The sequence below is a fragment of the Cariama cristata genome, unplaced genomic scaffold (assembly GCF_000690535.1).
Source record: "Cariama cristata isolate BGI_N322 unplaced genomic scaffold, ASM69053v1 scaffold29846, whole genome shotgun sequence".
NCBI classification, from domain to species: Eukaryota; Metazoa; Chordata; class Aves; order Cariamiformes; family Cariamidae; genus Cariama; species Cariama cristata.
Genome location: NW_009624329.1, coordinates 46,009 through 58,194, shown reverse-complemented (window position 1 = coordinate 58,194; position 12,186 = coordinate 46,009). Strand labels below are relative to the sequence as shown.

The window sequence follows — 12,186 nt, the reverse complement described above, 5'->3', positions numbered from 1 at the left end:
TTGCTAGGTATAAATTTGTTAAATTCTGCTGTGGGAATCTCTTCCTCCGCCTGTTTCCCTCCTCCTTCCCTTGGCTCCCGCGTACCCCAGAGCCCTTCAGGAGTTTACTGCTGGGGCAGGTCACCATCTCTGGGTGCAGAGGTTGCTCGCAGCTGCCTGGAGTTGTGGATTAAGTTTTTTGGAAAACTTAGACGTTTCTGCAAAACTTACCCACCGTGTGAATTATAGATGAAACTTTCTAAAACTACCCAAATAGAAAGATTGGTCTGGAGGTTTCTGATGTATGTATTTGTAAATATATGACCACAGAAATAGAATTTGTCTTCTCTGACATCAAATTAGCAGGAATCAAAATCCAGCCTGGCATGAGGAAGAACAATGTTGCTGAAGATGATAGAGTTGTGCTGGTTTACAGAACTCATGTTGGACCGTCATTTATATATTAATTATACATTAAAGATAGCTAATACTTTCTCATATGAAATAGTCTCTTCAGCTTGATTAAATGCTATTGTTCTAGTTACAGTACTTAAAAATTCTTATTTCCTATTTTGTAATTTATATTCTCTCTGTTTTTCTTTTTTTGTGAGGAGAGGAAAAGTCATATCAGGCAGACACGTTTTACATTTATTCCTCATCCATGCCTCCTTCTCTGCTTCTTCCCTATTCAGAAGTTTATAGAGTTTGAAGATGCACTGGAGCAGGAGAAGAAAGAACTACAAATCCAAGTGGAACACCTTGAATTTCAGACTCGACAGCTGGAGCTGAAGACCAAAAACTATGCAGATCAGAGTAAGCGAAGTTGTACCCCGGACATGATTATACGCTTTGCCTTCCACACACATATACTACTAGTTTGGAAATACTTTTCATATTTTTTGTTTGTTTTAATGTAATTTATGCAAAGCTTGAGGTTATCCCATACTTTGATACAAAATTCTGAGCCTTCTACAGGAAGAGATGTATCCACACTAATTTAGTAGAGGCTTCATTGCTTCTCTTGTGTGGGGCATGCTCAGTCTCTCCAGGTGGAAGGTTTGGGCCATTGGTGAAGCTTCGGAACCTGGTTTCCAGTTTCTCCTTATCCCTGAATAGAACCTCCCCTTTTTTTCTCAAACTATCACATTTATTTGTTTGTTTATTTATCTATTTTTACAAATACTTCCTTAACATGTGCAACCGTGTTTTGTTGACTGATGTTCCACTCAGAATTCATTGGTGTTTTGTCCAGTATTCCTGCTCTTCAGATAGCCAGAGACACCCATCCCAGAGGAGAATTTAAATTGTTGCCAAACTGGGACACTTACAGGGCAGGCTACTGCTGAACTCTGCTTTGATGGTCTTATTGCACTGTCTGGTCTGCTTATCTTGGGAACGTGCAGGTACCCATGAAGTGAGTTTGTAACGGAGACCAGATCCCACAATGTGCGTTATTCTGGTTTTGTTCTGTTTGGTTCAGTAGGCATAAATTAATTTCTAACAAAATATGCTTTGAGACTTTTAGTTTCTTTTGAGAACCTGATGTGTGCTAGCTGATGGTTGGAATCTTCTCTTGGTAGTTTCACGACTGGAAGAACGTGAATCGGAAATGAAGAAAGAGTATAATGCTCTACATCAGCGTCACACAGAGGTAGGATGTTATCTCGTTATTTCTAAATAAATAAACACTTAGTCTACGTGTAAAATCATGTCAAAGAATTCAGTTTTACAGTACTAGTGATGACTAGAGCTTCTGAACTTTGGCATCATCAGAAATATCTGAATGGAGGGTGTAAAGAGGGTGGAGCCAGGGTCTTTCCAGTGATGCCCAGTGACAGGACCAGAGGCAACTAGCACAAACTGGAACACCAAAGGCTCCTTCTGAACATAAGTAAAAACTTTGTTACCATGAGGATGACGAGCAGTGGCACAGGTTGCCCAGAGATGTGATGTAGTCTCCGTCCTTGGAGATATTCAGAAGCCACCTGGATGGTCCTGGGCACCCTACTCTAGGTGGCCTTGTTTGAGCAGGAACAAGGAGGTTCCTTCAAACTCAGCTGTTCTGTGATTCTATGAACAGGGCCCTGCTACCTCATCTCCCACATCCAGTGAGCCTCCAGGACACGTTTACATTGGTTTTGGATATGTGCTTTCATGGCTCTTCTGTTATGAGATTAAGCTTAAGTCATTCCAAGCACCATTTGCTGTCAGATTTTCTGTCAGATTAGTCCGTTCACTTAGATCACCAGCTTAGAAGACAAGAGCTAAGACAAGGAGATGTGCAAAAAAAGAAAGGGAATTGGAAATGGATACTGGAAAAGATCAAACAAAAGCAGAAATGGAGTCTTTTCTTCTGTTTGACTCATGGATTTTTCTCTCCTCCCAGATGATCCAGACCTACGTGGAACACATTGAGCGATCCAAGATGCAGCAGGTTGGGGGAAATAATCAAACTGAGGGGAGTCTACCTGGGAGAAGGTAGGATCATAACCTCTCCATGTAACGTGTGCTGTCTGGGAGCTTACAAACTGAGTGTGCTTATTTGAGAGAGAGAAACCAGAAGCAGAGTCTTTCCCTTTGGGCATGATTGCAGTTGAAGCTGTTTTGTAATGGATTGTGAGTGAGTCGTGAGTACTTTTTCTAAGGCTTGACAACGAGGAGCTTTATGTGTTCTGTTACAAAGCTTAGAATTTGTCACACTTGCTGTTAGTGGAGGGCCTCTGGAAAAATACGTTTGTATTCTCAGGTAGCATGTAAAAGGTTTATCTATAAGATGGATGGAGGTGTCGAATAAACTATTCGTGTGTGTTTGTGTGTGTGTGTGTCTTTGTATGTGTGATAGCCAGCAAAACCAAAGCAGTTAAATGCGTTAGCCATTTTTTTTTCCCTGTTCCTTCAAGGGAACCTTTCTGTAAGTCAGTCACCCAGTAGACTGACTTACGCCCAAGAAATCGATTTTCCTCCCTCCCTGCCCCCCCCATTTTCAAAGCACCAAGCCAATAAGAACCAGCCTTTGCTTAAAGGAGGTAGTGGTAGGAAAGAAGTTCAGTATATAGAAGAGCTAGTCTTTTGTAGTCTTAGAACACATTTAAAGCACAACAGTTGCAGTTACATTGATTTCAGTACAGATACATCTGGGTTTAACTCCTACGTAAAGGAACCAAATGCTTTCTCTCTGATGGTACTATATACCAGTAACATTGCCCACAGGGTGAGAAGCAGAAGTGATGTTCCATAAATAGTGGTTAGGGAAGTAATAGATCACATAACACATAATCTACAGATTAAGCATAATCTGTTAAGTCACTCAGCCATAAAAAAGATGTTTTCTGTGGCAATTTTTATGCATGGCAGATTACTATTTGTGTTAATCATCACATGCTAATGTGATGATTCCAGTGACACTGTCTAACCCGGAAAGTTTTAAACTAAAACAGTGTTTTCCAGGGGCACAGTATTGAAGAAGTAATATGCTGCACGAGATTCAATCTTTTTGTTGTCCTTGCCTATCTTTTTTTAACTTTTTAATTTCTTCTCACCTTGAAGAATGTTAAAAGATTTTGCACACATGCTGACCACAAGCCGTGGGAGCTGTTAGTCTAAAAAATAGACAGAGACAGTAACAGCTGCACAGGAGTACTCGGCAAAGAGCGCCTGCTAGGTGCGTCCTCCCTTGTCTCTTACAAAATGTATCTGATCTTGGTTAATATCTGTGAACTTCATCTGGTTGATATCACTGAACTTCACGCAAAAACCCAAATCTTTGGGAAGCATTAGGCAAAGAAAAGGAGTGGAGGTGGCATGTCAGACTATACACAAAGGGCAGCATGGGCAGAGACACAGAGGTGAAAATAGTGTGAAAACAGATAAATGGAAAACCGTGAAGATTTTTGAAGTATCACCTGGTAGGGATGATGAAATGTAAAAGAAGAGCATTGAGCAAAATTTGGAGATGAAGAAACAGTAAAATTATTTGAAATTAAGGACAAAGAAATACATTAAGAATAATGGAAGAATAAACAAGGATGTTTTAGTAACTTATATTTAGATCTGTAGCACTTAAGTACCAGAATGTCAGTTGTTTGGGGGTAATGTAATAAAAGGAAGTGTCAGGTCTTGGCATAGGACACGTAAATACCCTCTATCTGCTACGGCTCCCTGTTGCTGGCTTGGACCGCTCTGGAAAAGACAGAATTCAAACTGCCAAAGTTTTCACTCTGTATTGTAAGAAAGAAAAAGGGGGAGAAAAAGAGGCCCGACCCCGTCTTCTCAGTGAAAGAGGCTTGAAGGATGGAAAGGGAGTAGTAAAAGACATGAATCTTCAGAAACTTTGGTAACTAGCCTGGGACTCCTGCCAGATTCCCTGCAGCCTTAGAGTGATACAATATCCTGAGCTGGAAGGGACCCACGAGGATCACGGAGTCCAACTCCCCACCCCGCACAGGCCAACCTGAAAGTTAAACCATATATCTGAGAGCATTGTCCAAACGCTTCTTGAACACCGACAGGCTTGGAGGCATGACCGCTTCCCTGGGGAGCTTGTTCAGTGCTCGACCACCCTCTCAGTGAAGAGTTTATTCCAATACTGTCTATTTGCTATTTCATTACCTCCCATAATAATTAAAGATACTTCTGTAGCCTTGGCTGCAAGAATAACTTGCAGCTGGAATATACTGGTATCTCGAAGAAAGATCCTTTATTTATTCTGAATCAGTTAATAAGGTTTTTATACTCTCATTTGTAAGGCTACCAAAGCCTTGCATAAAGGGAGGAAAACCATAGTTGTATGTGAGTCAAGGGGAACCATTTACCCCTTCTCTTCCGACAGTCAAATAGTCCTTTCAGAGAAGAATATCTTAGAGTATTTCTTCTAGAGGGGATTAACTGAAGGCTGTTGTAGTTGTTGAGTGGGCTGCATAGTGAGTTATCTCTGTGCTCTATTTTCTGCAAAACAGTAAATTAGTCTCACAACAGAGAGCGGTTTAGGAGAATAAAAATAATTATGGAATACAGTGTTTGGGGTCTGGCTAACATTGGATTGTCTAAAATATAAAAATCTGTTGGGGAAAAAAAATCGAAAGATAGATGGCAGCCTTCCTAGGCATGAGGGCTGTAGAAAGCAAGAGAAGACATGGGGTAAAAAGAACGAGTAGTTTGTCCGTGTTCTTCTGTTCATAAAATCTCCCTTACCAGACTATTTTTCTTCCTTCATCTCTCCCGCTTGCAGTCTGGAAGTCCACAGTGAGCTCCCAGAACATGATCTGATCCTAGTGTTACAGCTGAAATGGGATAAGTGTGTTAGGCTTGGTTCCCTTCCCACTTACCCTTCTGTAAATAAGAATAGATCTGTGGATAGTACTTACGCAGTAAAATATAAAAGTACCATAGGCAAAAGCATGCTTAGGGCCTCTCTTTTAAAGGATGGTTCATATATGTACCTGCCAAATTTGGGTTGGACTGCATGGTAGAAATTGATTTAAATGAGATTTTTCCTTCCCCAACTTTCAAATAAGCTAATATTAATTGTGGCTTTATGTTCTCATTCCGTGGAAGAGATGCACAGTGAAAAGTGTTACTGGTTATACCTGCAAGACTGCTGTTCTCTGGGATCAAAGGCAAAATTTTCATCAGGAATTGCCTCTTCGTATTAGAGAACTTAATCTTTTACCCTTTTAAGTGTGGCATATTGCTAGTCTCCTTGGAGAGAAAAAACCAGAAACGCTGTATGTCTGTGAAAGCCCCTGATGAGGCTGTGATCTGAGTTTGTAAGAACCACCAGTGAGAAATGGGCCTTTTTCCTTCATTTCGAGCTTTGCACTGTTGATGCGCGTGTGTGTGTGTGTAGCTCTGTGTTTGTATATGCTTGTGCAGCAGCACTTGGGACAGATGTGTGGGTTTGTGTCACTGCACAGCTGGATGGGGGTGAACGCCAGCGTTTGTGTATCATGGTGCACTGATGTGCCCTGGGTGGGGAGCCACGGGCATCATTTCTCCTGGTCTGTCAGACAAATTTGAGTGCATTTATTTATTTTCATCTATGGATGTGCTTGGGTGTGTTAGACTGCATAGGGTTGAGTGTTTGCCCAAGACCGTAAGTACACCGGGTATGATTGCCTGTCATTTGGGAGAAGTTTGTGCAAGATCTGTTGGGGGGGGATGTGTGTGTATCGACATGCAAGTAATAACTACGGTGCACATTTCCACGTGGTGTGGGTTACAGTGCATGCGTACCCCGTGTCTGTTGTAGGGCTGCATGTTTGCATGACCTTTGCTCTCTAATGGTTGTTTTTTTGTCTCGCTTTTTGTGCGATTGCTGCTCTGTTTTGGCTGTTATGTTTGTCACTGCAGTCATCGCCAGTCATGGAGGAAAAGGTAAATCCTATTGCTGCATCTTAACTTTGTTAATCCTAGTTTTGGAGGTTGCTGTTGAGTGGCAGCAGTGTGATGCTGGGAATGTACTGTACTGGCATGTTTGCCCTCTTTGTCTACTGGCACTTGTGTCAGACCTGCTCATTTGGGTGAGGCAGACGAAGCCACCAAGATGCTGGGATAACACATTGGGAAGAAGCTTATGGACTTGAACGCAGAAGATGCAAAGGTTTGGTCCCAAACCAGCATCAGTCCTCTGTATTTGGACATTTACACGTCACGTCCAAGAATGTTCTAAAAAGTCATTTTTTTCTCCCTTATTTTACTATAGAGTACAAGGCATGTGTATTTTCTGAGCGGGGCAGAAAATGCATGTCACTGTTACTAGCTCTCCAAAGGCACTTCTGCTTCTGGGCTAAGCAGTGACTTCTGCGCCCAGAGCCTTCAAAGAGAGCAGTTCTCGTCTCTAAATGCTGGCAAACAAATGGTAGTTTCATTACGTTTTATAAGCGTTAAGATGTTACTTGTAGAACATCCTGATCCCACGTTTTGGCTACTGCAAACCTTTGTTGAGGAGTTTGCTGTTTACCTTGTAACGCAAGGTGGAGCTAACCAAGTGTTAAGACTCACCGTACACTGGAAAGAGTTGGGTGTATGAAGGTTACTCCAGCACTCAAAATTTAGACCAGCCCCGATTTCTTTGAAGACTGATAGTCAGCCCCAGGACTGCAAAGGTGACGTTATCTCTTCCGTGGTGTTTGCTCCTTCCCCTTCCCTGTGAGGTTTAGAAGAGGCTGGATGGTGCTTCCAAAGAAATTCAGCAAGAAAATTTCCTAACAATCTACATTAAAATCCTTTCCTGAAGATCCTAAAGCTTCTACTGCTACGGAGACTTTGTACCTCTGTCCTCTGTTTAGTGAGGACTGTGAAGTTCATACGTTCGCTGTACGTTCAGTGGGGTGCTGTGTGTCCTCGCATGTTAAATGTGCATATCTTTGTATATGAACCTAGAAAGCTAGGGGTTCCCAAAAGAAATCTGATACAAATTACCTAAAGAAGAAGTATACTTTAATGTCTCTCAGCATACGTTTGGGATGGCTCATACTTCTCAATGCTGCCAGTGAGTTACGTCAGGCCATCCCAACATAGTCACAAAAGCATTTATATTATAGCATGTTGTTAGATGTTCTGACTGCACCACTTGTTTTGCAAGGAACTTTTCTCCAGCTACATACACCTGTGAAGCATGACCCCCTAAGACCATCATTCTAACCTGAAGAAGAGGAAAGATATGAAACTAATGGTTAAAGCAGTTCAAAAAATGGCCTTTTTTTTTTTTTTCTCCCTGAAAATAATGATTCTTTTGAAGTAGACTCTTTGAGTCTACTCTCTTGAGTTATTTCTTTAGCTGTAAAGCACGGAACTTTCTGTCTTTGTGGCATAAAGTTCTAATTTCTAGTTTTGAATCTCTTACTGATCATTTATACATAACTAACTGTACTTGTTGTGGTGCTTGGATCACTACAGTGCCATGGGTGAAGATTTCAGCTTAGGGGAAAAATTTCCCTAGTATGTTATTTAGAAACTTAAAATACAGCTGTTAGAAACTTTCAGGATCTTCGAATGATAACAGTAGGATAAAGAGAGGTAAATGGAGGAAGGCCGACAGAGGTAAATGTACTTTGGCATCATGACCTATTAGGACCAGGTGTAAATGGCAGGATAGAGGTCATAAATTGGTATTTAGACAAAGGGCAGTGGAATGTTTTCTATCAACCTTCAGCGATTGTCAATATTTAAAAGTAACAAGCACCAAGATGTCTTTTGAGTGCAAAGACTACAAGGAAACTGATACTCCCTATCATATATGAATCTGATTTTGAAACTGTTGAAAGATGATTGCATCTTCTCTATAAAAGAAAGTAAGGTTAATCAGGTTGTGTCAATGATCTGTGTTCCTCTGAAATCCAGTTACGTGCTGCCTTTGTAAGAGGGTTTGTCTATGAAACTTCCATGTATAAGTCTAGGATCTTCAGGAGGGGATTTGAATGCAGATTCTTAGGAAAAGTGCATCTCAAATCTCCTTGCTGGGCCACACTGGAAACACCTTTCTGTCCCTTCTCCCTATGCAAGATAGGCCACAGCAAGCGATTATTCCTCAGCACGAGCGATGCTGACATAGCGGTGTGGCACGCTGTGTTGGCCGGGCAGTCCTGGGAATGGGAGAGTTGGGCATTTTGGTTTTCTCCACAAACATTGTCTCCTCTGCTAGTCGCTCCCCCTCCTTTCTTCATAAATGAGCTGGTTCATGCATCATCTCCTGTGTTAGTGTGTTTGCATATGTCCCGGGGAGCCTTATGTCCGGCTGCAGTTGTTTCGCCTGTGGTCATGAGTGAGGTGGTTGGGATGGTTGCCCAGCCTGGTCATCAGACCAGCACTGATGATCATTAAAGAAAGGCAAGTGAAGGTCTACCGTTATTAATACTTGTGTACAGAGGGGCAGATTTCATCACTCCCCACACCAATAAGCGGAAGCCCCATACGGGAGTAGGAGAATTACCATCATTGAGCGCCTTTGTGGGTGCCTGTCACACAGAGGATCAGCTTAGGTCATCTTTGCAGGGCTACTGGAGTCCAGCTAGCGGAGGCTGCTGGGGACATCCCCTAAATGGGTGTGTGCTCTGTCCCGGCAGGCCTGCTTCTCTGGCACAAAACCAGTTGCCGGTTTCGGCATGCTGCTGCAGCCTTTTCCACCTCCGCTGCTTGCTCTAGATTTTCTCCCACTGGAACTTGGTCTCAAAACCTGTGCCAGCTTCTGTATTCAGAATCAACCCCCCAGCTAGCTAGTCACCTGCAATTGCCAGAAAGAAGAGGATGAAGAAAATGTAATTACAGACATCTGGCAATAGGGATGATGCTTTAATTTATACTTTTGTTTAATATCTGAATTTTGAGTGCATTGTACTATGGATATGGAGAAGGGATCAGAGAGTACAAGTATTCTTTTTCTTGCTTAATATTGGAAGTGATCCAAACCCCTCTGATTCCTACCGTTGCAGCTAACCAGATATGGGGTGGAATGTACAGAAGTGCCATGTAGATGACTTTTACTTAAAAGCCTCTTTCCTGACCCAGTGATAACACCTCTAGGATCTATGGGAGCTTTCTTTTCTTTTCTTCTTTTTTTTTTGCTGTGAGAGTTGTTTGCTGTGGCTTGTTTTCCCACAGTACCTTTGTTTCTCAGAAGATACACCAACCTAAATTGGTGATGGTTCCCTGCACTTTTGCATTCCCCCCAAATGTTTCGTACTGATGGAGAAGTCAGTCGTGCCCGTTGTGGTCACTTGATCCCCTCCCTCTTAGTGTCTCCCCAGGAAGAGGTATGGCTCTAGCAGTAGACACCATGGGTCTGGGGAGACCACACCGTGGAAGTGTGGGAGCTGGGAGTTCATACAGCTGCTACGTGAGAGGAAGGAGTGCAACTCAATTCTAGTGACTAATATTTCACATAAGCTAGTGTGCTGTTTCTTTTCTGTAAGAACCTTGTAAATGGCTAACAGATTGTTTTCCCCTCTCTGTCTGTTTCTCTGTTTAGCAGGAAGGAACGTCCTAACTCTCTGAATGTCTTCCCTCTCACGGATGGCATGGTACGTGGGCAGATAGGGGCCAAGATCGTCCCAACACTGGACCACTGGCACCTGAGTGACCTCGGCCAGCTGCAGTCCAACTCCAGCTACAAGGTTTTATAGACCATCACGGAGCAAGGGTTTCCCACTCTCCCACTGTCAATAGCATCCCATTGTTTTCATTAAGATGGAGACCAATCTGTGTCCATAACCCTTTGCAGCCTCTCCCTGCTCTGTGTCTGCTCCCTTGGTAGCCGTGCTGTAGGTGGGAGGATATTCTTTTGCAGATCTGGCATATGGTGCAGGAGGGATTTGACACAGCTCCTCATGCTGCTTGTCTCAGTGATAATCTCCTTTACTTGGCTGGCCCCAAGTTGAGAGGAATGTATGGGGAGGTAGTTAGGGATTTAGGGAAGATAAATCCTTCACTTTTTAACAGCTTGTTTGGGAGAGGAAATGCTGGGACCCTCTCTCCCCCTTGATAAGAGCAGTGCCTTGCACCTCAGCTGGAACCAGGCGTTGGATTGTGCTTGCTCTCCAATGCTTGTCCTTTTTGACCGATTGCTCTTCTGGCCTTCCTATCTGCAGTAAAAAGGGCTCCTAATCCTCTCTGGATGCCCAAGTCTTGCACTGTGCTTAAAGGTCTTTAGTTCCTCATATATCTAGACTTGCATTGTCTACCTTTAATACACTTGTTACCTTCAGTGTGCTGCCTTCTGTGCTGGGGCTTGCCAAAAACCTCACAGCATTGCGACGGTGCTGAAGCAGCTGCATGGTTCTGCCTGTTGCTTGTGGTGCTCTGCTCTGCCATTCGGAGACTGGTCTGAGCCCAAAGACCCAGATGTTTTACTCACTGCAATTGTTTACAGTTTAGACTACACATGGTGACCCACGTTTCCAATGAGCTGTACTTGTAGACTTTTCAAAGTCTTTATGCTCGGGATCCCACCAAATGTGTCTCTTTGAATGATGTTCCACAAATGCCTGGCAACAGGTCTGAGAGCCAGTGGTGCATCTACCCAGCATGGCTTATAGTATGTCCACCAGTATCTCACAGACCTTCTGGTCTGCTTTAAAAGTGTCTCTTAAAATTTACTTTCTCTCTGCCTAGAGTTTGTAGAACATCAGATGTTTATATATCACATCTAAGGACTGGTCACCTTTTGAGAAGTTGTAAATTGCTAATCCTGTAAAATACATTGAGGCAGTAAAAGCAAAGAGGAGGGGGAAAAAACCCAAAGAAAGAAAAAAAAAAACAACTTGTACTCGTTCTGCCTGTCTCCAGATTACATTAATGGTACTTTGGTCTGAGGGATTCCGCAGGAGTGGCCTCCTTGATGCATAGCACAAGAAATTTAGACAAATTCAAAATTTACGTCGAAAACAAAGCAGCAACTTTCCTTTATTAACACCACCTTGATAAAGTAGCCAGGCCTAGCACAGCACAAACCTTAGCACTTCATCAGCCCTCTGCCATCATGGAAGCTGGAAATCCAAAAGCAAGATCTTTGGATAGGGTGGAGACTGTTCTTAGAACCCAACCCTTGCTGTAGTGCTAGAGGCCCAGAAATCTGGGGAATGTAGCAACTTGCAGAATGCCAGTCGGGTCCTACAGTCATTTCTGGAGAACTTTGCCTGGAATTAGGGAATAGCAATGCCACGGTGCAATAATGTAATTAAGGATGGTGGAAATGAAGATAGAGCATGAATGTTTTTCTTTGGACTAGTGCTGTACCAACACAACACTGCTGCAAGGACACAGGCAGCAACCAAAATGCGCAGAGACCAACCCAATTCTGTTCTGGAACCAGTTCGTTCCTTGAGATCTCCAGGCAGTGCTGCACACTATGGTGTGAACATGCCCTCGAGTTTTCTAGTGGTCAGGCATATGCACCAGGGGTTAGTTTTTAGAGAAGAGCTGGGAGAATGTTGAGGTTAGATCCATCTTCCACAGACTTGCTAAGGCGTAATTCTTTAAGCAGTACCATTGCAGAACTTCTGAAAGAAGTTGAGTGGATCTCACTGATAACCCAGCATCTGCATTGCAGGAGAATGCAACAGGAACCCAGATAAATTGGAAGCTTTGATGTCCAAGTTCAGGTAATGGAAGGTTACTGACTGGATCTGTTTGTTAGTGATGTGTTGGCAGTGGTGTCAGGCAAAAAAAATCCATTTCTGGTTACAAGAAAGCTTTGTGCAGAAATGGTAGTGT

The 12,186-nt window shown here is 42.9% G+C and overlaps 1 protein-coding gene across 1 annotated transcript; it reads left to right on the top strand.

Moving 5' to 3' along the window:
• Nucleotides 1-671: 671 nt before the first annotated feature.
• LOC104163972 (C-Jun-amino-terminal kinase-interacting protein 3-like) lies at nucleotides 672-10,097 on the top strand (the record flags this gene model as incomplete). The annotated part of the gene is made up of 4 exons (XM_009703141.1): nucleotides 672-792; nucleotides 1,560-1,630; nucleotides 2,366-2,457; nucleotides 9,944-10,097. Coding segments are annotated over 4 exons (438 nt in total), but the record flags the coding sequence as incomplete, so codon positions are not given.
• Nucleotides 10,098-12,186: the final 2,089 nt, after the last annotated feature.